General features: G+C 30.2%; 2 protein-coding genes across 10 annotated transcripts in view; one reads left to right on the forward strand and one right to left on the reverse strand.

Annotated features, from left to right (window-relative positions):
* Positions 1 to 8205, forward strand: part of LOC105232155 (uncharacterized) — a 91790-nt gene extending 83585 nt beyond the window's left edge. For 3 of the 5 annotated variants that reach the window (XR_007422729.1, XM_049456291.1, XM_049456293.1), the window contains one exon: positions 2858 to 2994. Coding sequence is in view for 3 of the 5 variants with exons in the window: in XM_049456291.1 (XP_049312248.1) it covers positions 2858 to 2868 (11 nt within the window). In the remaining 2 variants the exon portion in view is untranslated. Of the gene's footprint in view, positions 1 to 2857; positions 2995 to 6275 lie in introns of those variants that run through there. The other 2 variants (XR_007422730.1, XM_049456292.1) reach the window with 2 other exon arrangements.
* A 1873-nt stretch (positions 8206 to 10078) lies between these two features.
* LOC105232156 (putative uncharacterized protein DDB_G0277255) overlaps positions 10079 to 27930 on the reverse strand; it is a 67081-nt gene continuing 49229 nt past the window's right edge. For 3 of the 5 annotated variants that reach the window (XM_049454568.1, XM_011213771.4, XM_011213770.4), the window contains exons 2-7: positions 20967 to 23384; positions 20477 to 20884; positions 20235 to 20412; positions 19227 to 19798; positions 18912 to 19160; positions 10079 to 18823 (exon numbers count right to left, since the gene is read on the reverse strand). In XM_049454568.1, coding sequence (XP_049310525.1) covers positions 18379 to 18823; positions 18912 to 19160; positions 19227 to 19798; positions 20235 to 20412; positions 20477 to 20884; positions 20967 to 23383 — 4269 coding nt within the window. In that variant the 5' untranslated portion in view covers position 23384 and the 3' untranslated portion in view covers positions 10079 to 18378. Of the gene's footprint in view, positions 18824 to 18911; positions 19161 to 19226; positions 19799 to 20234; positions 20413 to 20476; positions 20885 to 20966; positions 23385 to 24792; positions 25142 to 25185; positions 26671 to 27930 lie in introns of those variants that run through there. The other 2 variants (XM_049454570.1, XM_011213772.4) reach the window with 2 other exon arrangements.

Below are 27930 nucleotides of genomic sequence, written 5' to 3' on the forward strand. Positions count from 1 at the left end.
ATCGGAATTATAAATTGATAAATTTTTTTAAATAAATTTTTTACATTAAAAAATTGTAAATTTAATTTTCAAAAAAAAAGATTTACTTCAATTTTCAAAATTTTTTAGTTTAAAATTTGATTTTCAAAAGAATTATCAATTTATAGTTGGGATTTTTGAAAGTTTAAAATTGATTTTGTTTTGAAAATTAAATTTTCATCACAAAATTGAATATTCAATCCCAAAACTTATAATTAATTTTAAAATTTTAATTTAAAAAAAATTTCAATTCTTCATTCCTATTTAAAAATTGATTTTTTTTTAAATTTAAAATTGATTTAATATTTGACCCCAAAATATTGGATAAGAAATTCAATTTTCAAAAAATATTAAATTCTTAATTAAAAAAAGTATTAATTTGACACTAAGTGTTGAAGTAGTTGATTATAATTTAATAAAAATTCCTTTTCAAAAGATAACCGAAATAGTAGAACCCGAAGTACGTAAAGGCAAAAAAATGTAAATTCTAAAACAATTTTTATTAAATTTCAAACAAAATTGGTGATTAGAAAGCTTTTAAATTTTTTAACGTTATGCCTAAAATTGATAACGAAAATTTTTAAGTACCGATGCATTATTCTTTTTTAATTTATCATTTAAAATAAAAATTTTTATAAAAAAATATTATTATTATATTCTTTTAATATTATTTTTTTTTTTTTTTAATTTTAAAATATTAAATTAAAATTTTTAAACCGATTTTTAGGATTATCATTTTTTTCTCAATCCGCTATATGGGATGAAAATTTTAAAAGTAGAATAAAACTAATTAATTCAAATGTTAATTTAATAATTTTTTAATGCATTAATCTCGGGTCCATGCGACCCTGTGTCATTATTAACGGCTTTACGAAGCTTTCAGACTTTGTTAGCTAAATTTGAACAATATTTTTAATCAAACTTGTTCATTTTCGGTTTTATTTTTTTTTTTGTTTCAATCGATATCTGCTGAAGAGTTTTCTCTGCTTTAGGAGGTATTCGGTATCATACATATGTATGTATGTATGTATGTATGTATATTTTCATATTTCTACAATACTCCCCATATTCTTTACAAAAATGTTTTTCAATCATGGTGAAAGGCTATAAAAATTATAACTCCATTTCATACCATATTCCCGAGATTTGTCTAAAACATCGTGGGCTTGAAAGCAAACAATCTTCACACCATTCTGTAACATAATGTGCTTGCAAAAATAAAACCCTAATAGACTGTAATGTGCTTTAATACAGAAAATAACTCAACTAATAATAGAATGCAGTTAATGACGTATATTTTTAATAAAAAACAAGTATACATTTTTTAAAATCTTTAACTAAAATTAATTTTTATGAAAATCATGAAATTATAAAATTATTTTGATAACCGTCAAAGAGTATAAAAGTATCACAATTTTTTTATATTATATAAACCAATAAAGTCCAGTCATATAGTATTTTGTATGAAAAACAATATGTCCTTTACGTGAAGGACATTGAATATCCTTTAAAAAGAATCCCGATCGCAACACTCTCAACCTCTCATTATAGAAGTACGTATGTATATACTATACTTATATTTTTTATGTAGTTTCGCTAAAATTTGTTGTTGTTGTCTTGCTTAAAAACTGTAAAAAAACGCGTCTACACTTTGCTGCCTATCAACTGTAAATAAATCGTTTGACGGCATTACCAACTGTAAACAAAAATGCTCCGAAAACATGCATACTTAAAGGCGCTGGACCTGCTAAACAAGCATATATTATGTACATACACACACACACGTGCACATTCATTCACTAGTTTTTGTTGTTGTTTTTCTTTGATGAAGTTTTTAAATGCATACTAAAAAATGTATTATTAATTTGTTATAAAAGCATACCCGATTTGTTTTATAAGCTAAAATATTTTTTTTTCTAAATTTCTAAAATATTATTTGCTGTTAAAAAGTCACAATTTTGAGCACAGGCATTCATAATGAACGTTCAATTCAATATAAAAAATAGTAACTATAAACATATTTTTTTTTATTTTTATTACTTTTTTAAATTAATTTTTTTTAAATCATAATTTAACTTTTGTAAATAATGTTTATAACATTATAACATCATATTGCTAATAAAAATAATTTTAATGTTATACTTAATTTTTTTAAATAAATTTTTTGTTTTTTTACTTTTTTGATTCTAATTTTTTTAATAATAATTAAAAATAATTAAAAAATTGTGTTATTGGAGAAATATACATAAATTTAAATTTAATTCTGATTTTTTTTATTTAATTTATTATTACTTGTTTACTTTTTATTATTATTCATTTATACTTATTTTTTTTTTTTTTTTATTTTTTATTTATTTAAATTTTTTAAATTTTTTTTTCTATAATTTAGATTTGATTTTAAATTAGTTGTTTTTATTCTATTTTTTTTAATAGTAATTTACTTGTATAAATAATTGTGTTAATAGAGAAATATAAATTTAAACATATTATAATTCTAATTTTTTTAATTGTTTTTTTTTTTGTTTTTATTATTTTATTTATTATTATTTTTTTTTTTACATTTTATTATGCATTTTTATTTATATAATTTAAATTTTATTGTTAATTTATTTAAATTTCGAAAAAAAAAATTGTTATGAAAGATATTATTTTTTTGCTTTTAATATTTTGGCAATTTATTGTTCCACATTCTACATCAGTATTATGAATTTGATTGAATTTCGCTTGAAATTGTGATTTTTATGCCTACAGTATACAGCATTTTCATACCCTACTCCTTTATTGCTCTAATTCAAAACCTAATCAAACATTTTTCTCACTCTTTATGAATCTTTTGCAGATGTAAATTAAATAATTAAATAAAAATTAACGAAATAATATTTATAATGCGTTTGTATAAGTGTGCCTAAACTGAAAAAGCGCGTTGAATTAAAAACGATTAACATTAAATGTCGAAAAATAAACAAAAAAAAAAAACATTTATTTGAACAAAGTAACGTATACAAAATAATACACAAATTTTACGAAACTCCGTAAATGCCAAAAAAAAATCAATTTTTACAACAATAAACGCTAATACTACCAAAGCTATTTAAATTGTCTGCCTGCCCGTACGCCCGTTCGAAAGTCTGCTACTCGTACAACCAAACCAACATGCCCACCAACAGCACCGTTACTTTGCTAACTACCTAATACTAAACGCTAACTATAAGTACTCGACAGTAAATCTGCTCAAAACTGCTAACAACCACCTAAAATTATAATATTACTTGAAACTGCCAAAAATGTTTTTATATACTACTAAAAATACATAAATAAAAAATACAAAAAAAAAAACATAACGCGTATAATGCAATTATGCGTCGCTATAACTTACGTTTAATTAACGCTAATGCTTTACAAAATCATACACACGCGTCAACAACCAACAATGCAACCTGCAACAAGCTATGAATTACAAATATATATAAACAACACACACAATTCGCAATGTTTTCAACGGTAAATAAAAAACAGCTGTTCAATAAACGCATACAACACCTTAGACGTGGCGTAAGCACGTTTACGCGTTCACGTTATGTGCGGAAGCGTAATGAGTAACCGATCAAAGTACGTGAAATGCCAACTGCTATTCCACTTTTTTGCTTAACCTCGAATTCGAAACGCAAAAATGTGCGCAATAAGTAGTGAATGTTGAGCTACTGTCATAAAAAAATAGAAAATTAAAAAAATTGACTTTTATAACTAAAATTTGAAACTACGAATTGTGTGTACGTGTGTTGGGCCAGTTTTGAAAATTCTGTTTGAGTTGAGGTAACTAACCGGTTTATATTTAACAATTACTCATTAGCAAGCAAATTACTATCTATGTATTACTAACAAAAATGCAATTTTTCGTCTTCAACACTTTATTAACAATTTAAATATGTATATTTGTAATGTGTCACTAATACTAATTCATTTGCATGCTTAGTTGTATTACTATAAGAAAACGTATGTCTTGTAATCACGAACCTTCATTGTATTGCATGCCATTTATAGATTTTAGTAGAAATTGTAAAAATCACTTAGCTAGTTTCAAAGGGAACTTTGCTAGGCAGCTGAAAATACTTAGAACTATGAATGATAGATTTCAACGACGATTTATAAACATTATAATTTCATAGAAAGTAGTTAGCTTACTTCATTGTATCAGCAGAACCCGATAAACAACAGAGCACAGCAGTTACAATTTTATATTATTGAACACATAATTGATATTTGTCATATTTTTTGTTTGAGGACTTTTGGTAATACCATGAATAATCTGAAGCTCTAACAAACTATGCTGTCTTTTTTTAATTTCTTAGAAAAATTAGTACCATGTTTTGAAAAGTTTAAATGATGTGCCCATAAAAGTGATCGGGCATACTTTTTTTTCGGACATACTTTTACAAATAATATTTGGTATAAAATTTTTGGACTGTTGTTGATGAGCTATTTACTTCTTTGAATATTTTTTTTGGAATTACATTTCTCTGGTTTATAGTGACATTGAAAGTAAAAAAAAATATTAAATAAATTTAAAACAATTTTTTTTTTACTTTAGCCACATTTTTTTCAATTATATATGTTTTTAATAATTTATTAATTTTTATTTCATTATTATTTCTTATTGTTTTCTAATTATTAAGTTTTTTTTTTTAATTTTTTATTTTTTTTATATTATTTTAATTTTTAATTTTTTTTACTTACTTTTTATTCATTTATTTATTTATGTATGTTTTTATTAATTTATTTTTTTTTTTCTTTAGTTATTATTCCTAATTTTTTAAATATTTATTTAATTAAAATTTGAATAAATGACTTTTTATTTATGTTTTTAACTTAATTTTTTCTTATATTTTTTTAATTTTGGTTTTTTTAATAAATAGATTTTTGTTATTTTTTTTACAATTAATTATATTTTATTAAATTTTAAGACAATAAAATTTATAATTTATTTGAAGTTCGTTTTCATTGATTTTATTTTTTATTCATTCATTTTTTAATAAATAAATCTTTATTATTATAATTTTTTTGGATTAATATTATTTTAATAAAAATTTTTTTGTTTTAAATTTATTTATCTTATACTTTTAATTTTTAATAGTTTTTTTGTTTGTTGTATTTATTTAATTTCAATATTACTTTTAAATGTTTTATTTTTTGTTAATAAACTAAATTTGTTTTTTATCAAATTTCCAAATTTTTGTATATGCTTTTCATTTTTTTATTTATTATTTATTTTTTTTTATTATTTATTTTTTTTTTTATTTCATATATATTTTTTTTTTTATTTCATATATATTTTTTTTTATATACATATATTTCAACACAATTATGTGATTTAATTTTCCTTGATTCTAAGCGAGCTTACACTTACGTTTATATCACAATTATTTTATTTAATTTTCCTTGTTTCTAAGCGAGCTTACGTTTACGTAATGAACTTTATTATCGATTTGCCCCAAATTAATCGTTTATTGTTATCTCTGATAGCTTGTGTACACAAAAACACGTGTTTTGGTATTGTTCAATTTGAAAGAATTTTCACGGGAATGACCGAGTTAAATCAATTTAAGTGAAAACAACTTCAAAAACCAGAACATGTAACTATTTTTTTATATTTTTTTATTTTTAAACAACTGCTATTAATCAACATGACCATATTTTATACGCTTTAAATTTCTTGAAAGAAATGAATCAAAACCAAAACAGGCGAATAGAAAGTATTTAGCAGTAGACCTAAAAACCGCAGCTGATTAACATGTGGCACATTTTTCATATGCACTTTGCTTGACTGGTGATTGGAAATCTTTTCTATTTTATTATTTAGTGTAGTAGTAGAAACTATAATAATAATGAAAAAGTATGAGCTATTTTCATTTTCTAATGCATGCAGACAGCACCGAATGGTGAATGGCTTTTATAATATTAGCTATAAAATCATCTTGCAAACAAATCCAACAACAATAAAAGTGTCAACAAGTCCTCACACATGCTACATGCCATACGAACGCACTGTGACATGCAACAACATTTTTATAAGTAACAGCCAAATTCCTTTGCATTTAAGTGTCACAATTTATCCTTTACCATCACTTATATTTATTAAGTATTTTATATAATTTGTTATTTCTAAATACGACAAACATATATTTTACCCTTACTTTTGCTAATTACAAATTTTCATTTTCTCTCTCTCCCCCAATCAACCACTTGGTGTTTATATGCAGGTTCAGCACCACTTGGTTTTTATACGCCTGTGAAAGCGCCCATCGAGAGTCTCTTTCAACTGGGCGTAACGCGTGCACCTAATGGTAATGGTCATCACGCCTTTAATAACACCTCAACGCCCACAACGAACGGCGGCACCACCGTCAAAAATATAGCCACACAGAATGGACAGAGTAATGGCGTTTCGAACAGCAATGGTGACGCTGATGACACCGAAGAGTCGGAGAGTTTGCAGTATATAAAACCAGCGAACGATGATCTCACCATTGCGTACAGCGAGGGTGCGCAGAAGACAGATTTATTGTATTGAGTGAGTGTAAGGTTGCAAGCATGAAATTGCAAGGTGCCAGATGCAGCGTGTGGAGCAGGCGAAAAGGGTTTTGAAATTACTGATAATACTGGATATTTGGCAAGCAAATGTCGGTGTCGAACTGCTTGTAGGTCCTGGCTGGCTGACTGGCAGCGCATATTCCGCCGAAGCGTTGCGCATTTCGGAATTGTTTAACTTTTGCGAAGCAGTTAATGTCTGCACTAGTTTATAAGTCGTTTAGGCGTGCATTCTTCTTTAGTTGTATGTAAATTTTATTATAATTCTAATTTTTGCGTTTCTCTCTCTCGCTTATTTACTTTACTAATTTAGTTATATAAATGCATTTCGCAATGAATACATTCTAATGCACTTTTTATGTGTGTCAAATTAATGCAATGCAAATTTTTTGTCTGTTATATAAATATAGAAAAAAAAAACAAAAACAAAATGAAAATGAAATGCAATCATATAAAATAAATATTAATATGAAAAGTCTGTTTAGCATACAGAAATTTTTGCAACATAATTGTACTAGATTAACTTTCATATACATATGTATGTAGCATTAGAGCGTAGCGAAAAGAGTGTGGTAGTGATAAAATATACAGAGGAACAAGATAATTAAAAATCAAAATAATAATAATGTCAGAAAAATGTTTGTTCACAATGTCAAAAATGTAAAAAACTGTATTTAAAGCAAGTTCGCAAGCTTAGTCATACATTTGTAGGAATTTTTTCATAATAATTTGAAAAATTAATTTTCTATATAACATTGAATGGATATATGCCATAAATTAAATATTTTAAAATCATTTAAAAATATGAAAATTGTCAAAAAATTATTTGAAAATATGAAAATTTAAATTAATACGAACTTTTTTAATTTTTTTTTTACTTAAAAATATATAAAATATTCAATTCAACAAAGTCAATATATGAACAAATCAAATTTAGAAAAACATACAGTTCTTGTTACCTATAAAACTTAAAAAATATCCATAAATATCAAAAATTGCATTTAAATAAACTCAAAAACGAGCTTCAATAAAAATTCAATTAAATAAAACATTAAATTGAAGCGCATAATTGAGTAAAAAAAAATAAATTTAAAAAGTGTTGTTGATCTCCAAGCTAAACTGATTGATGATCGCAACCCTAACCAAATGCGTTGCATCTGCTGAATTCAAAAATAAAAATAAAACACTTGTCAACTTATGTAGTTTCGAAAAAATCGAAAATGCTTTAAAGAAAAATGAAACAAAAGCGCGCGCTCTAATTGCCGATTTCATACATGCATACATATTTAATTTTTTGTATTATGTATTTTACTTATAATACCTTCTATTAAATAATATTATATTATACATACATATACATTGCATACCATTTACTATATACGATTATTAATTATACTATTACTGATTTACATGCATACATACATACATATTAAATATATACAATACCACATACCGTACATTTTTAGATATAAGCGATTTAAAATACAACAACGTGCAGTTGATAAATAAAAAAACAAAAGCGTAATGTTACACAAACAAAGAAAATTATACATGAAAATAAATAAAAGCTTAAAAGGCATTTAAATTTAAAATAAAGTACAACAGTTGTTTTTATTGCATATGGATTAGAACAGAAAGTAAGTATTTATTAAAAAAATATATATTTTACAAAATTTTCCTTTTTCAGATTTATAAAAAGACTGGAAAAAAAACATCAATAAAAAATTAAAAAATTATAATTATCAAAAAATGTATAAATAGATATAAAAAAGGAAATTATTATAAAAAAATATAGAAAATGTATTAAAATATATTTATTAAAAAGCTTTATTTAAAAAATAATCATTTTATTAAAATTCTAGAGAATTTTTCATTAAAGTACCAATTTTGTTAAAATTTCACGAAGTCACGATTTTCCATATACACAATGCAGCAGCAAGTGACTGCAATGTTATTACATTCTCTGGTACCAGAAATTGTTACAGTGGCTGCAGAATGTTATTCATTAGCATTCTCTGGCTACAGCTTAGCATTCCACTGCTAATGTTATTAACTAACATTCCCTGCTAATGTTATTCCTTAGCATTCCACTGCTATGTTATTAACTAACATTCCCTGCTAATGTTATTTCTTAGCATTCTCTGCTATGTTATTAACTAACATTTTCTGCTAATGTTATTCCGTAACATTCTGTGGCTACAGCAGGGCATGTTAATGGAAATGTTAATAACATGGCAGCCACCTCCTGCTGCGTTATGGGCGCCTGGTGTTTTCTGTTAATTTTTAACTTTGGCAAAAATGCAGAAATCCGCGTTGAGCGGGATGACGCTAATGCAAATTAGCATTTTAGCTTGTGTATATGAGAAAATCGTTATTTCAAGGAAATTTTAGCAAAATCGCTTCTTTAAAGAAAAATTATGTATATTTTAATTATTTTTAATAAAATACTTTTTTATAGAAAAATTTTTATAAAAATATTTTTAAAATCTCTTTTTCAATAAAAATTTTTTTAATAAAAACTTTTTCAATAATTTTTCTCAATAACTTTTTAAATAAAAAAATTTGTTAAAAAAATATTTTTAAATTTTCAATAAATTATTTTAAATTATTTTTTTCTGATAAAAATTTCTTTTTTATAAAATTTTTTTATAAACAAATTTTTTAATGAATTTTTTATAAATTTCTTTTATAAAATTTTTTTTTGATAAATTTTTTTTTATAAAATTTCTTTTTTATAAAATTTATTGCTATAAAATTTTTTTAATGAATTTTTTTTTATAAAAATTTTTTTTGATAATTTTTTTTTTTGATAAAAATTTTATTTTTATAAAATTTTTGTTTTTGATAAAATTTTTTTTTTTTGATAAATTTTTTTTTTGATAAAAATTTTTTTTATAAAAATTTTTTCTTTGATAAAAATTTTTTTTTGATGAATTTTTTATAAATTTCTTTTATAAAATTACTTTTTTATAAAATTTATTGTTGTAAAGTTTGTTTTTCGATAAATTTTTTTTTATAAATTTTTTTTTTGATAAAAATTTTTTTTGATAAACTTTTTTTTTTAAATTTTTTTTTGATAAATTTTTTTTTAATAAAAAATTTTTTTTTGATAAAATTTTTTTTTTTTGATAGAATTTTTTTTTTGATAAAATTTTTTTTTTTGACAATTTTTTTTTTAATAAATTTTTTATTGATATAATTAACATAACTTTTGCAAAACAGGTTGCAAATTAAAGCTGAAATATATTCCTACCAATACTTACCTTAAATTGCAAAGTAAAACAAATTTTTTTTATTTTAATTTTAAAGTGATTTTTCAACTTTGTCTCTTTATTTTAGTTTTGTTTTTAGATCCGTATTATCTCATAGCTCGCTATTTAGTAAGTATATATTTTTGTTTCTTTATTTGTTTGTTTGTATATATAATTATTTTAAATTTCTCAAATATAATATAATATAGTTTTTTCATATATATATATATGTATATATATTTATATATTGCACTAAAAATATCTGTGATATTTTTTCCTTATACTTATACTATTTTATGTTTTTATTATTCTTTTTGTTTTATAACATTTTTTTATACCTACTTTACTGTCATTTGCTAAGTTTTTGTGTTTTTTCTTTTGTTTTATAAATTTATAATTTTCGCTAATTTTCAGTATCATTTGTTTACATTATTATTTTATACACATTACATTCCTAGCCATTTCATTTATTTTGGTTTTCCATTTTCATTACGAATCCTATACTCTGCCATGGAGATTGGCGGGCGCCTAACTTACATACATTCGCTTACATTTGTGTGGTGTTTTCTTTGCTTCTCAGTTTTATACCTCCTGCAACACTGCTTCACCTTTTAAATATAATAATTCGTTAAATTAACAAAAAATATTTAAAATCGTAAGATTGGTTAGCTAAACTTTTGCTTGACTATATTTTTAACTGAGCACATGGCTTTATTTACATTTAAGCAGCTGATTGCTATTGCGCCATAGCAAGCAGGCATTTCCATATCGATATTTCTTTTAAATCGATAACTGTTTACATTTGAATTCATCACTTTTTTTGTTTATTTAACAATTTTCTTGTTTTTAATTAATGCCAATACAAATAATATAGCAAATTAATAGCTTTTAATATTGAGCAACAGTTGCACAGCAAATAAATTGTTTCAATAAACTTTAAAATAGCAGCGTTAACACAATTCAATTGTTATAACTTTTTGTGTACGAATGCTTGCAATTTATTGGCTTTTAAAATAATTACGTTTCTTTTAATTAAATACAGTTTTGCTAAGTTAAATATTTGATTAATTCTCCGATCTTTTGTTTCATTCTTTGATTCTTTCACACATATATTTATATATATTACTTTTCTCAGTCATGATTAAATTTTAAGCTATAAATCTGTACAAATCTTTAGCAAACCCTTGCAGTTATCCTTTTTTATTTTCAGAGTTGCATAATTTTTATCAACTACTTTTAAATTTGTTTTATTTGTTTAATATTATTTGCTGATACGTTCTCAAGTGTACTCAAAGGGAAATGTTGGTATGTTTCTTTGCTTATTTGTTTGCATTTTGTGTATTTTCTATTGTAGTTACTTTAGCATTAAGTTATGAAAGCCTGGCATTTCATTTTTCTTTTTATTTTTTTATATTATATTTTTTTTTTAATATTTCTTTAAATAGTTTTTTTTTTGTATTGTATTACTGAAGTTCGGTCGGTCCTGATAATATTCATTAGCATTAGGAAACCATTTTTAGTCATAGTTCTAGTTACATAGCTCGCTTACTATTTGGTAATGTACGTTTGGATTTTTTTTTTTTGGAAATTCAATTACAAATTCATGGCGTTTTCTTACATAAAGATTTTGATATAGGCAAGTAGTAGATGATATTTTTTAATTTGATTTGGAAAACCTGTTTGTTTTTTTCAAAATTAAAGAGATTACTTATTAAAACAAAAAACTATGAAAACAAAATATAAATAAGAAATAAGAATACATAAAAAATAAATTAATTAAGTACAAAATAACTAAAAACATACAAAAAATTAAACAAAAACAATAATAAAAAGGAAAAATAAATTAAAAAATTATATAAAAAATATAAAAAAACTAATAAGAATAAAATAAAAATTAAGAAGAGAATAAAAATTAAGAGAATAAAAATGAAAAAATATATACAAAAAATTAGAAGAGAATAAAAAAAATTATTAATTAAAAAAATTTAATGAAAAAATTTTGATGCTGAAAGAAATTTTAAAACAAAATATTAAAATATTTAAAAAAGTTTTAAGAAATTAAAAACAATTCAAACGTTTGAAAGTACTAGCCATAATGAATGTTTTAAGAATTCTTTAACAGTAAAAAAAACTAATAAATACTTGAATTACAATATTGCGGAGGTGTAAAAAAATAATAATTTATGAGTATAGAAATTCATTTAAGACGTAAAAATTATTTGGGTTCAAAAATTGAAAATCCAATAGCGCGGAATTGCACAGGTTTAACAATAACAATTTCTTTAACAGATAAAAACAAATGCTTTTAGCAATTAGTAAAACTAAAAATTCCAAAAATGTGCGTGTAAGCATAAATTTTTTAAGCAGTATGACATATTTTTCATAAACTATTACTAATTGTTAAAAATTATGGGTTTTGCACTTTCATTTGCTTCTTTTACAAAGAATCATTGATAAGACAGGATAACTTTTTGTTTAAACTCTTCTAACGATTTAGTGGACTGTCTGTTTACACTCATTTCATTTGTATATAAGTATGTTACTTTTTCGCCATTTAATTTACATGCTATCAAACTACTGTGATTTGCGTTTCGAAATTTAAATTGTTTCGCATTTTTCATGCTAAGCTTACGCATTGCGCTACGTACCATAACTATCAATTTTTTTTGTTGTTGTTTTTGGTGCGCTAAGTTTAGCAAATTTCTTGTTTTTGTTACTTTTCGATTTAAACTTTAATTGCTTCACATTAATTTTTCAATTTTGCGAAAATATTTATCGACATAAACATTTAATATTACTAAAACGCTTAAATTGATCGCTTACATAAATTTGTATGAAATAGGTATGTATGTATGTTTGTTTGTTTGTTTGTTTCAATTTGCAATTGATATTGTATGTAGAATAATATTATTTAAATATATATGTATATTTATGTTGTAGGTATGTATGTATGTATGTAAGTATGTATAAATTGTTTTGGGTTTTATGTTGTTGCATTTGCATTTCATTTAAAGTTGAGTTATTTCACAATATAATATAATATTAATTAATAATAATGACATAAATATGTATATAGGCACTTTCCTTTAGTTCAGAATTTTCCATTTAGATTCTCAAATTTTCTTATAAAGTTTTGCAGTTTTTATCATTAAGTGTTAGTAAAGTTAAAAAATAAGTATTTTTTGGTTGAATTTTAAGATCATCACCTTAAGTTTAAAAAATATACATACATACAAGTAAGTATTCGCTGACATGGTTGCAGGGATTTAAGAGTTGAAATATCATTTGTGGCAAAAGCTTTCGTTTGTTCAACTTTTACACAAAGTTATAACACTTAAAAAATACATTGATTTTCTTTAATGTATAAGTTTGTGGCAAATTTTTCATAGAAAAGTTTCAAAAAGTTTTGGCAATGCTTACGGAAACTAATTAAATTCTAAAATTACTATGCAACCATGCAGTTTTTCTTTAGTAGGCCTTAAATATTTGATTTGTTTCGGTTTACCGTTAAAATAAAATCTTTATCTAAGTCTTAATTATAAGAAACATGTTTTTATAGTACATATATAACTACATACATATATTCACTTTTGTGTATAAAAATGAAAATCAAATATTTAGAGTAGCACTAAATTTAAGTAAGGCTTAATTGAGTAGGCTTAAGAATTGTTGTTTTGTAGTAGTACATGTTTAAGTTAAGGCGCTGCGCTCGAAAGTAGAAATGGAAATCGAAATAAAAAATTATATTTTAATTAAATAAAGAATTTTACCGCATTTTTTATAATATGTATTGTTATTGAATCTTTAGAGAAATTTGCTTGAAATTTAAGACACACTTTATCAGCCGCTTCTAATGCAAACGTATTTTTCTACTTTATCTTATTATCGATAATAGTTTAGTCACTTGAAGTCCTCAAAAATGCTGCACATATTACGCGAACTACATTTTAAACTGTTATAAGCTAATTAAGCGAGCGCTGAATTGATGACGATTGCGTTAAAACTCATTTTCGTGACATTGCTGGTCACTACTTGCACTTTTTGTTATTTTTGTTGATAATTTAGTCACTTGAAGTACTCAAAAATGCTGTACATATTACGCGAACTTGTATAACTACATTTTAAACTGTTATAAGCTAATTCAGCGCGCGCTGAATTGATGACGATTGCGTTAAAACTCATTTTCGTGACATTGCTGGTCACTACTTGCACTTTTTGTTATTTTTGTTGATAACTAAGTTACTTGAAGTCCTCAAAAATGCTGTACATATTACGCGAACTTGTACAACTACATTTTAAACTGTTATAAGCTCATTCAGCGCGCGCTGAATTGCGATCAATGGCGTTAAAACGCATTTTCATGACATTTCCGGTATTTGCTGTCTCAGGAATCTGCATGAAACATGTGCTTACAAATTATTTCAATAAATTTTTTCCAACAGTGTACACTACGCAGTTATTAAGATTTTTCTTTGTTACAACTTTAAACAAACTTTTTGTGTTATAAACCATGAATTCAACAAGTAATTTACTACAAATTTCAGTATTAAAATTCAAGCAAAATTAAATTCAGCAACAGCGAAATACGCTTGTAATGTTAGTTGAAAAGCGCAATACAAATTTAGAATAAATTTCACCATTTTCAAAATTTTGAAATTTTTGAAATATTTTTTTTTTAATTTTGAAAATATTCACTAAGCACTTTTTAAATACAATAACAACTTCAAAAACGTTACAAATTTAAGCATGTTTACATAATTACATATTTATGTAAGTTAAGCAGCAAACGGTTATAGAACAGATTCACACATATTCATTTTCACACAGTAATGTTGTAGTAAAAAAGAAATATATAATTTCTGTAAAAAAAACATAAATTGTGACAAGTTTTTTTCAAAAAAACATTTTTATTGAACTAAAAGTATAAATTGATTTAATAAATTTATATATTAGGTCAGCCAGTCCAACTGCTGATTCACTACATTTAAAAAATATACCAGCAAGTCCAACCAATTGCGAGCGTTGGCGCCTTAACACATTGAGTGTTGATAGTTGGGTTTTGGTTTTTAGAATTTTCAATGTTTTTCTTTTGGTTTTTTGTTTTTCAATTTTTAAGGTTAATTTTGAAATAGCACGTGGAATAAGCGGCTGCTTTTCACTATCAATTTGTATAAGAATCGTGGTTTTTTATAAATTTTTCTGTTTTTTTTCAAACATTTTTTAGTTTTTTGGATTGTCCGGCTTTTTTCTAACTTTACACATACATAGCATTTACAGTTGTCTACGGTAGACTCATTTGGTAATTATTTACAACTTTTGACATTCTTGCTTCCATACATAAGTATGTATATATGTATGTATGTGATAGCTTGTTACTTCTTGCACACATTTGATATCTTTAAGTTTGTCTTATATAGCATTACACACCATGTACGATGTACATATGTATGTTTGTAGTAAGTGTTTTGTATACAGTAAAAACTCAACATTTTTTATTGCCTACATTTAGGTGTTTAGGCGTCATTATACACTAGTTTAGTATAGTTGTCTAAAATTGGATTGTGTTTGTGTGTATGCTTATATGGTATGTATGTGTATATAAGTGTGTTTGTATATATGTATTTGTGTTTTATATATATTATGCTAGTTTTATTATTAACGTACAATTAATATTGCCATTTATCATTGATGACCACTTATCATTTATGATCACTTAACATATTTCTCTATGTTTATATGTATGCATGTATATATATATTTATAATCTTTAAGACTACTGTTTTGTCTATAGGCTTAAGTAAATTGTAGTTTTAGTTGCAACGCTTACAAACGCACGCTTTCGCTTAGTAACGCTCTAACAAATAATATTCACTTTTAACATTTGCTTTTGCTTAACAGTTTGCTGCTTTTGCTACACTTTCTTCCGTTACTTTGTTGTCAATTGTTTTTTCACATTTTTTGTTTTGGTTTTTATATTTTGATTTGCTGCGCTTTTCACTTTCATACGCTATAAACAATTAGTGTAATAGTAAACAATTAAATTGGTAATTAAAAGGCGGCATAAAGCTTTCAATTAAAAATATTTAATTTATAATCATTTTTTTAACTCAACTCAGCTGTTACAAACTGAGCAATCAATATTTTTTATACTTGCAATTAGTTAATTATTTTATATTATATTCTTTTTGCTAAAAAGGTACTTGAAGTGAATTTATTTTGCGTTTTAAAGTTGCATTTTGCTCGCCTTTCATAACATACTTATTCTGTCTAGTGTCTATACCTTCTAACTTAAATGCTAAACTTTAATATGCACTTAAATATTTTTGTGTTTTTGATTTGCTAGTTTCTTTTGCTACTTTTTCTTATTAAACGTTACACTTTTTGTTTTTGCTTTTTAAACTAAATACAATAAAATTAAACTCGAAACTTAAAATGTTTCGTATGAGCTTTTTAAAAGCTATTTAAAAAGCAAAATTATTTATTGAAAAATTTTCAACAAACAAATTTGCGATTTTTTTTTTATTTTAATATTATTAGAGTAATTATTTTTAGCGTGCGAAAAAACAATTCGCATAGCGCTTTGCATAAAACTATGGTTTGGCATAAAACATTGCAATTTCTTTAAGAAATCAGAAAAAGAGATAACATTTTAAAATTGGAAGCAAAGTAACTTATAAATAAATACAAACTAATTTAAAGATATTAGAAGACTTTAAAGGTTATTCAGAAAGCGAAATACGCACAGTTATAGAAGCAGTAAGTGCTTACAACTTTGGAGCAATGAATTGGTATTCAGCGCCGTGCAAAAAAAATTATTTGAAACCCTCTTTATAAGAGTTTAAAGGTAATGATCATGATTATTGTATTGCTTACATTTTTTATGCAATGCAAAGGTATTCAGCGCACTATATGGAAACTTGTTTGCAATTTCCAGCAATTTTAGCGGACGTTTATGACATTTCTGCCGCAATAAACTTATGATATCTGTTCAACATCACATAATTTATAAAAAAAAAATATTTTTTGAAACATGTATTTAAATTTAGCGCGCTTAATGATAAATTGATCGCATTTCCGAAACATTTCTCAGTACTTCCAACATAATTAGCGAACTTGATATAACGTTGAAAGCAATTTCTGTTATGTTAACGCGCTTTATAATATATTAATACTATTTTCCCGTATTCTAAGCGCTTAGCAATGATTTTAGCATATTTACCACATTTATTAATACGTTAAGCGTATTAATTGATATGCAGCACGCTGTGTAATGTTTTACTAACATTTTCGCCATTTTCATTGGTATTAAGCGCGCGAGTATTACATGTTTTCTGTATTTTCACTTATATTCAGCGCGTCTGTTACTACGTTCAATACAGATTTTGGCTTTTAAAGTTTAATTCTGCACTTATTGGTATTTTAATTGATATTCAGCACGCTGAATAACAAGTTGGTAGCATTTTCTGTATTTTCACTCATATTCTGCGCGCTTTATTGCACGTGAGGTGAAAGTTTTTGCATTAAAACTTGTCTGCAACACTTATTGTACATAAATACAACATGTTTCATTCTTTTTATCAGCAAAAGCTTCGCTTTAGTAATATAATTTGTAAGCACACTAAAGAAGTTGTTTGAAATTTGAAATTATTAACGTAAGTGCAGTGAGTTTTAAATAAAATTTACTATTGCAAGCGCTGAATTGAAATTACCAGGCGTCGTCGAACAGAAATCGTTTGAATTGTTAGCATTACCGTCTAACGTATTATTTCGCAGTCTGAAAAACATATATGTATGTTTTTTTCACATTTTCGTAAAACTTTACTTGGCAAATGCCAAAAAGTATGTATTTGCATGGTCATTAACGTTTTTTTTTTTAAATCAGATAGAATTTTTCACATGGAAATAAAAATTGTGAATTAGAGTTGGGGCTTAGATTGAAGATAAATTAACTGGTATGTGTATGTGTAAGTGTGTGCCTAAGGCTGCAAGTCAGGACGATGCAATCGGCTATCTACTAAAAATTTGCTTAAAATTAGGTACTGAATATTTGCGGTTTTTGAAACGAATTGCCCTTTTAATATTTCGGAATTTTAGTTCAAATTGTTGCACTTTATCTATGCAGTTACAAAAAAAAATATTTCTTTAATTTAATTTGTGTTATCCAAGCAAATTTTAAAGTAAAAAAGCAGTCATTAGTAATAGTTTTGTGTGTCAGAAGTCTTAATTAATTGAGAAAATGAAACAAATGCTACTCAAATTGAACGTAAGGGCCACCAGAACGTTAAACGCATTGCTCTTCTACTTTTCGCCTTTTTGTTGCTTACGTATAACACTTAAATTATTTTGTAGTTTTTTCACAAAGCCTAAATATATGCACTGTTTGTAAATTTTTAAAATTACATACATTATTGTATGTATAGTCTTTATATGCCCAGCATAAACTCATTCTTTGTCCCCACAACCCCCCCAACTCCTGCACTACTTATTTCCGTACATTTTTCCACTTACACACAAAAGCTGTCGCTCACCGTGCCTTGCTCATCCATGGCGCTTTGCGCTTGATTTTTGTGCGCAGACTACGCAAGGGTTTGATTTTACGCTGTGCACTGCCACCGCCTAAGCCGAGATGGTGATGCAATTGGTGTGGTCCACTGTGTGCCGTGCCATAATAGCTGGGCGAATGAAAGCTGCTGCTGTCCTCGTACAAATGATGTTGCTGTTGTTGACTGTAGGCGACCGCACTGGTAAGTAATGCCATTTTACCGTTACCATTGGTAAAATGACTATTATTATTGTTGTTGACTTTGTTGTTTTCAAGGCAGGCGGTTAGGTGTTCTTCTTCGACGCTGGTCGATGACGGTCGCTTTGTTGGCGATTCGACAACGGAGGAACGTGAGAGCGAGAGCAATGCATCGACGCCCTCACGTTGACGCCGTTGATCCTCCAACTCTTCGGGCGTGATGTTATTGCTGCAAAAAAAAGTGGAATGAAGAAAATCATAACAAATTAAATACGAGTTACTAGAAATAGTGCTGCATTTTGTCAATCAACACTTACTTATCTTCGCTGCTCTCGTATGCCGCATCGGAGGAAGTGTAATTGCTTTGATTATCGCCATTGCAACCATTTTGCTGCTGCTGTGCACCATTAACGGCATACTGTGTATTGCCATTCAAGGCTAATGGTGCCATATTGCCATTGGCTACTGGTGTTGTGGAACCGCTGTTGGCACCAGCGCCACCACCTGCACCGCCACCTGCAGAGTAGGTATGATCCTCACTTGGTGAAGATGTTATAACGGGCGCACTACATACGAAAGGAAAAATATATATTTTAATATTTCCAACATTGCAATGTGCGCGCACAACTTACCCATTCTGGAAGGTCTCTGCAAACACCTTAGGGCCATGTTTCAACGCCAACATTGCCGTTGCAGCGTTTACATCGTCGATGCTATCAGCGCCGCAGTCGCGTGCCAAGCGCTCGATACTTTCGTAGCTGCTAAAAGCACCCAATATGGAAGTGCCACCGCCACTGACCCCATTCTGCTGCACTGGTGAGCTATTATAAGTGTTATATTTGTTGTTGCTGTTGCTATTGTGATTATTCAAATTGTTATTATGATTTGTTGTACTATAGTCGGACGGAGTGTCTTCGTCGGGCACATCCTGCCCACCAATAACTTTTGACAATTTAGGATACAATCGCGGATCAATACGCGGATTTATGTTTGATTTAGGCGCTGGACTGCAGGCACCGCCACCGCTGCTGCCTACACTGTCGACTGTATCGTAGCCAACCAGTGAGTCATTGCCGCCAGGGCTCTTGAGCGATGCCGACTTATCGACGGCCGAGTTGGGGAAGAATGGTGAGCGATTTAGCGCTTGTATGAGATTTTGTCTTTGTTGTGGTTCCACGCGCCAAAGCGAGCCCTTGCCCATATTCTACGGAAGAAATGCAATGAAATTAGATATTTATAATAATTCCGTTTTTTATAGCAAGTTGCAAACTTTATATAAAACAAGAAAATACGTAAACTTCGGCTGCCCCGAAGCTATAAATCCCCCTCACAGGTGTATTTCTTATAGCAAAAAAGAATATAAAAAGATATCTAGAATTTTAGCGGTCAATTTGTATGGCAACTAGCTATAGTGGTCCGATATCACCGGAAAGGACGTCTCAGATCGTTATCTCACAAACTTAGGCACTTCGTGTATATACAGATGGACATGACAAAATCCGCTCAGTTCGTCAGACTGATCAACTAGATATTTGATTTAGGTTCTTCTCCGATATTTCCTTGTAAGTGTAACAAACTTATTGGCTAACTTAATTTACCCTATAATATAAAAATAATAAAAGATATTGTGCAAAACTCACCGGCGCTTTCTCCACTTTCACAAAACTCTTGTTTAAGGACAAATTGTGACGTACGCTGTTCTTCCAACCGGCTGGTGCTGTCTTGAAATACGGAAAATGCTGCATAATCCAAGTATAGATCTCTTTAACGGGCAAAGCTTTCTCGTTTGAGCCCTCAATGGCCATAAATATTAAGGAACTAAAAAGTCAAAAAATACAAAATATAAATTTTTACTTAAAGTCTTTCCCGTTCTATCACTCACCTAAAACTATAGGGCGGTTTGTTGTGTGTGTGCACGAACGGATCGTAGGGCACATTGTTCGGATGCTTTTGCTTTTGTGGTGTGACGGCACCGTTCGAATTTGACCCACCACCGCCGCCAGTGCTGCCGTTATGGCTATTCTTCGAGGATGCCGACGAACCTGAAGACGACAGTTGTTGCGATTGCGTGGACTGGTGCATTTGATGTTGTGGTGTACTGGTATTGTTGCGGCTCAAGCCGCTTGAGCCATTGGTGGATATTTCGAAATCTTTCAATGAGTCATTATCATAGCTAGAATAGGAGGTGGGCGAACGCATCGAGTTGCGTTGTTGCTGTAGCTGAGGTGCAATAAGTGGATACATTTCTTTGGAATTATTTGGTTCTGGCGAGGACATGCTAGGTGAGGAGCTGTATGTAAACAAGTAATTTATTTACAATTATTTGAAAATGCAAAGTAAAAATGATAAATAAATAAATATTTTATACTTACGCCACACTTTGGTACTGCATTATGGCGTATGTGGGCGGCACACCCGCTGCCACCGGGGAGCTGGTGATCGTGTGCACGCTATTTGTGGCGACTGCTGATACACTGCCCAGCACCACTGTCGGCGTTGTATTCGCCGTGCTGGAGTAGTTTATGGCACCGCTACTGCTGCTGCTGCTGCCGTTAACAGCGCTGGTGTTGTGACTGTTGTTGGCTGCGCCAGCATAGAATGACTTAGAAACTGGACTATTACCACCGTTAACGGCGGCCGTGGACGATGAACTGGATGACACTGAGACGGACGAGGAAAACGAACTGCTCGAAGAAGCTGGCGAAGCAACTACGGTTATGTTAGAAGTTGTGGCATTAACAGCGCCATTGGTGCTGTTGACATTGTTGGCAGTTGTGTTGGCGATAACACCACCACCGCCACCACTACTGCTACCACCACCGCCATGATCCAGCACGTTCATCTTTTCGCGCAAATATTTCTTGTGCGGGTGATGTGTGGTGCTGGAGGTGCTGCTACCGCTGCTTGTGTTGTTGTTACTAGCGACAGTTTGTTGCTTTTGCTGCTGCTGTTGTTGTCCTTGATAAATTGTGTTAGTCGTGCCGTTGCCATTGGTAACCGTAACAACACCGCCCGGCAGCGTTGTCAATTGTTTCGACAGGCTAAGCACTGTCGTACCGTTATTGGCGCCGGCAACGCTCAACTGAGTGGAGGGCGCCGTCGAGTAGGAAACAGATAGTGCGGCAGGATTTGAAGCAGCGGCGGAGGCGGGTGTGCTGGCTACAATTGAATGGGTGCTGTGAGTTGAAGAAGGTGAAGAAGGCACATAGTTGCTAGAATTTATATTATTGCTGTTATTATTTGCACTACTGTTGCTGCTGCTGCTTAAATTTGTCGGCGTTATAGTGGTGCCACTGCTGACATTGCCAACACCGGCAGCACTGAGTAGTTGTCTCGGCTGTAGTGTCGGTATATTACCGTTCGATTTGTACTCGACCACGGTAGTGGTACCGCTCGGTCCCATATGCACCGTAGTCGTGGCACTAATGCCGCTAATATTGCCGAAAATGTGTGCCGGCTCATCTTTTCTACCACCTGCAGCAGCAGCTGTGCCGTCGTGCTGTGGCAGTAAAGTGATCGGTGTACCAGTTGTGATTATATTGCCGAAACGCTTGAGTTGCTGCAGATCGCCAACGCTAAGCGCTGTTATTTGTGTGCTGGCTTTCAGCTCAGTTGGTGTAGTGATGTTGTTGTTATTATTTGTATTATTGCTTATGCCAGCACTAGTAGTGCTGACATTGCCACTGGGCGTGGTGGTGGTCACCTCTTCGCTGCCTACATGATGTGGCAGCTCCTCGATCAGCTCATGCGCATTGCTAGCGCTTACTATGCAAATATTGCCGCTATTCGCTGCTCCACCACGCTTTACATTGGCACCGGCGGCACCACCCGCCGCACTCGTAGTCACTATGCCTTTAATCAAATTGCTGTCATTCAGCCACGCTAATGATCGCAGCTCCTCATCATTATCACCCGTAACGCTCGTCGTTGTGGCAATGACACGCCCAACAGCAGTGGCATCACCACTCACCGCGGCACTACCATTCAAGTCCATTGGTTCGGTGGCAAGCAACACTATGTTGCCTACGCTGGGCGCTGCCACATTGCCGTTTGCTGCCGCGGCTGCTGCCGCCGCTGGCGTTGGACCTTCGTAGGTGGTAAACTGTCCATTACCATTGGGCTGTAATAAAACATATTTGGATGTGGTGGGCATGTTATTAGTGTTGCTGCTGAAAGTTGTGCCACCGGTGCTGAAGATTTTGCCGCCCGCTTTACCGTTACTGAGATTTGCGCTCAGTATGGTTGCTTTGGCAAGAAAACTGTTTAAACTGTTATTACTGTTGTTGTTGTTGTTGCTGCTGCTGTTGCTACTGCTGCTGATAAAGGTGGTAGCGTTGCTGACGGCGGGACTAATATTGCTATGGTTAATGCTATTAACGGTGCGTAAACCATTTGTTGCTGCTGTAACCAGGCCGCGCGTTTGCGTAGCCTGTTGCAAACCCTTACTGGTAAGCGAAGCGGCAGCGTTCGCGGGCAACAGGTGCGATGGTTGGATGAACAGGGCGTGGCCGTCGAGTGGGATGGTGGAGAAAACAAGATTACCGCCACTGGCGTTGCCGTTACTGTTGTTGTGATGATTATGTATGCCGTTTGTGATGATATTGCTATTGTGGCTGAGATTGAAATTGTGATTGCGGGTAGTATTGTTGTTGTTGTGGCCGTGGCTGTTATAATTGACGTTGTCGTCAACAGCTGTATTGTTATTGTTGGTGTTGATCACACGCTGTAGGGTACGTAAGCTGGTCAAATCATGTGTGGTTAAAATCTGAGTAGGATTATCCGGCGACATTCTGCAAAATACGAGAGAATAATAGAAGTTAGCAAAATTTTTACAAAAGGTATGCTATGAAATATGAAAAATTATGCTTAAATTGACCAGTTACACTAATTATATTTATCTAAGTCTACACAAGTATTGCGAGTTTTTTGATTAAACAATTTTGCATTAAAAATGTGATTTTCGATTATAAATTTAAAAATTAATTTTTAAATATTATTTTAATTAAGATTTTCGGGATTACAAACAAAAATAATTTAAATGAATTATTCTTTAATGACATATTTGCAACCCTAGCACACATGATAATTTTTAACCGAAACCAATAAGGAAACTTATGTTTACCAGTAAGTAGTCGGGTAATTGCACGAAAAAAAACACAAGGCATAACTCTCCAAGCTATAGCTGTCATAATGTCGCACACACGAAATTATTACGCGACATATAAAAAATATATAACAATTTACATACATACACGCATACAGACTTAACCATTTATAATATAACACGTAATAAGTCAACTAGTAGAATACAACAACAAAAATCTAGCCATTGATATGCTTAACACCTCTCCAACTTTAACAAACAATTTTGGAACTTAATCGGTTTTTTTTTTAATTCTCGCTGCCATAAGCAGATAAATACACATTGTATGCGTTGCTAGATAAGATAAGCTAACAAAAAACTACTCTCAAATATAAGGCGTCACATTTTGTAAAACTTAGAATTATATTTTTTCTGTATACATACGAAAAATATATAAACATATGTACATATTATATAAAATGCGAAAAGTAGCTTAGTACAAAATTCAGCAATATAGAATGAATAGACTGTATAAAAAAGGAAAAGTGCTTTTAAATGCGCAGCAAATAGTAATAAAATATTAGTATGCGAAATATCTGTGCAATAAAAAGCCAAGGTTACACAATACATGAGTACATAGATTGATATTTTGTACGTCTCACAGTGAGTGTACATACATATATGTATGTAAGTATATATGTATATAATAATATAAAAATACATATTTTTGTATGTCCAATACATATAATCATGTATGTATAGAACAAAAAGCGTATCTTTTATACACATTTTAGTAAACGCGTTTTTTTAAGTTTAGAAATATTTGAAGAAAAGTAAAAGATCTGCGTAAAATGCAAGTTCGGCACAATCGGTAGCTGCGCAATTTGTCATTTATGGATTTACCGCTTAGCTACTATTTGCAGCCAAATATGGAGCTTGTTATTGCATCTTCAGCTATCTTTTTTGCATATTAATTATTTGATAATTAATTACAAGCATGTAATATTTTTTTTCAATTTCAACATTATGCAGTTAATTTCTCAAGTTAAGCATCTATAAGTTATTAAAAGCACATGCTGATGTAAACATCATGTTAGATATTTTACAGCGTTTACCATTTTGACAAGTCATTGTATTTTGTTTCAACTCAATCTCAATTTTTGCACTTATTGACATTTCACGCAAAAAAAAATAGTTTACACTAGTCACTATTGTAGAAAGAATTCTTAAATAGTCGCACAAGCATTTCAGCATTGATTTTCGCAAGTTTTATGTGTAACTTGTGTGTTTCAATTGTCACGGTTACGAGCAATTCAATAAACTGTCAAGTCAAACTAACGAGCTGACTGCGTCTCAAATACAACAAACCTATTTCGCAAATAATAAATGCCAAAAAATTACAAAAAACCCAAATCAGCAGCAATTATTAAAAAAAAAAATTTTAAATCAAAAATAACAATGCAATGTTGTCATAATAAAATTATTGTTTGTATCTTAAAGGAACGAACTCCCGCTTATGCGTCGGAATGTTGATTTTATAATTGCCTAGACACGCGCGACACAATCGTCACCATTATTGGTAACCGCTTGCAAGTCGACTAAAGGAATTTCTATTCAATACTCGTGCAAATGCTTAAGCAGCCGCTAGCTATAGTAGAATTTAATAGTGCGTCGCGTCAACTTAAACCCGATGCCAATGCCGCTAGCCGAAAAGTTGCTATAGTTACTTGATTGTAAACAAAAATGTATAAAAATGCTTGTAAATCAAATCAAATATGTGTTACGACTATTTACTAGAGAGAAAACGAATAGCACAAATAAAGCTAGAGGAGCAATCAGCAGGTGAACGAGAGTAATAACACATACACATATGTATATTTATGAGTATATACATATATGTACATGGGATATTAGTGAGCAACGTCAAGGTGTTTACAAGCGTATGCTTCGCAATCTCAAAACATAAACGAGCATTGTTGTACCCGCCAAGTTATGTAGGAATGCTCGTGCATATTCCGAATCGGCATGCTTAGCTGGCACTCGTAACAACAAAACAACAAATTGTTGTTAGCGGGAAAGTGCCAGCGCCAAAGAGAATAGTGCAAAAATGAGTTAGTATTGGTTATAGTGAAAGGTAATGTTGTAGTTGTATACACAAAAAAGGTAAACATGTGACCACTGAACTTTAGTGGGGAAAAAAGAGCACAACAAAAACACGAAACATGAATGAGAGCAACTCAAGAAAAGCGAGAGCACACAAGTGTGTCAGAGCGCATATAAGCCGGTAAAGCTTTTATTGTACTACAACTACAATGGCAACTTTGCATACACTTAAAAATATGAATGTATGTATATTTACTAAAAACCGGGCTAAAAATATATACAATGCTCCCAGCAAAAGTAAGCATGTATAACTGAAATTTGAGAAGAAACTAAAGAGCTTATGTTGGGGCGAAGAGCTGCCTCGAGCGTCTATAAAAGCAATGGATACTGGCATGCGCTCTTTTGACGCTCCACAAGCGCTTACACCAAGTTAAAGGTAAAAAAATAAAGTTAATAAAAGCGTCTACGTTGACCGCGACCGCGACCGCCACTAGTCGTGTTGCAAAACCGGAGATAGACAACAGCGCAGTCGGTCGCCGTTTTAAGGCCGTTCCGATGTGTGTCGACGCCGTCAACGAAGTCGTCTCCGTCGTCATCGTTTTTAAGCGTTGGCATTTAATCATTTTTCGCATGCATAAACATTTTTTTTTTGCCATTTTTTTGTTTATATTCCTAAATGAGAAATTCCGATACATAGGCTAATTGACGAAAACAATGCATGATGGAAATGTAAAGAGATAAGATGGAAATAAAATGTTGAGGCGGCAAAAGCTTGTTTATAAATCAGCAAATGCAAAAAGGTATATGTATACACATCCTTATGTATGTATACCATGCCAACTTATGAGTTCAAAAAGTTGCTTTGGATAGCCATTTTCCCTTGCAACGCGCATAAAAAATATTAAAAAAAAAACTGCTGCGAATAATTTTTACAGTGACTTTTACACCTGCACCTGTCACTCAATAGCTTAATTATTAATTTTTTTAGAGTTCGTTTTGTCCGCACACATTCTTCGTCAATTTACTAAACCTATTGCAAACCGTTTTCTGTACAAATCCAAAACTGACAATCACTTCCAGCGTGCAATAATAAATATCATACTACTTTCATCACTGCAGCAATAAATTTTTAAAATGTAATTTTCCACTTGCTTGCAATTCTTTACAATTTTCCCCTAATTTATCAACACATTATTCGTTTACAACTCCCCCATGCGGTTTCGCTTTATGCTCGTCGCACTTTTCTAAATGTCAAATGTCATGTGTTGGTATAACGAACCGAAACAACAACGTGTACTCGCGCCGCCTGACAATAATGCAACGCTTTTTAAACCCTTTGGCCCACATTTACGCCCACCTATTAAGAGCATTATAGCTACTCTTGCTTTTTCTAAGTCATGTAGGCTGATTGGAGTGCTCTGCGCAGCTGTACTCCCGCTGGTCTTATCTACTTTGGGCTGCATGCCAGATTTCACCAACTGTGCGTGCAACAGTGAAAGAGCTGCGGCGAAGCTATAAGTAAATGCAAAGAGAGCACAGTGACAAATAAGGCGCAAATAGCGTCGCAGACTTGTGAAATGAGACGTGGTGGACAGCATTTAGAACGCGTGCTATTGCTACGATTATCGAGTGAGTGGTGAGTGCGTGAGCAAACGCTTGGGCGGAATTGTGTGGAGTGATGATGAAGTGCGTTAATTACTTAGAACACAAAACCAATAAAAAACACATAAAAGTGGGCACGGAGACCTTCAAAAGTCAATGATGATGACATAGTGCAGCCAATACATTTATAAGTATTATACATACATACATATGTTCAAATGTACATATGTGTAGTATACGAAAGCTTGTAGGAACAAGTGGCTGGCTACCTGTCGTGAAAAGAAGTCTGAAATGCTAGCAATCACTAATAAGCATTATGGATGCACATACATAATATACATACATATGTACATATGTATGTATGTGAATATGTGTGTATATACAGCTCGGTGATGAAATATTGTGTTTAGCTGCTTAAGTGGATTTGTTGACTTTGTAGGTTACGAAAATATAAAACTTTTATGCATGTAGTACATGCGGAAACATGTCTGTACTTGATTTTCATTTAATATGAGCATTATTATATAAAAAGTATTTTATTGAATTAT

Source organism: Bactrocera dorsalis, chromosome 4, assembly GCF_023373825.1.
Source record: "Bactrocera dorsalis isolate Fly_Bdor chromosome 4, ASM2337382v1, whole genome shotgun sequence".
Classification (NCBI taxonomy): Eukaryota; Metazoa; Arthropoda; class Insecta; order Diptera; family Tephritidae; genus Bactrocera; species Bactrocera dorsalis.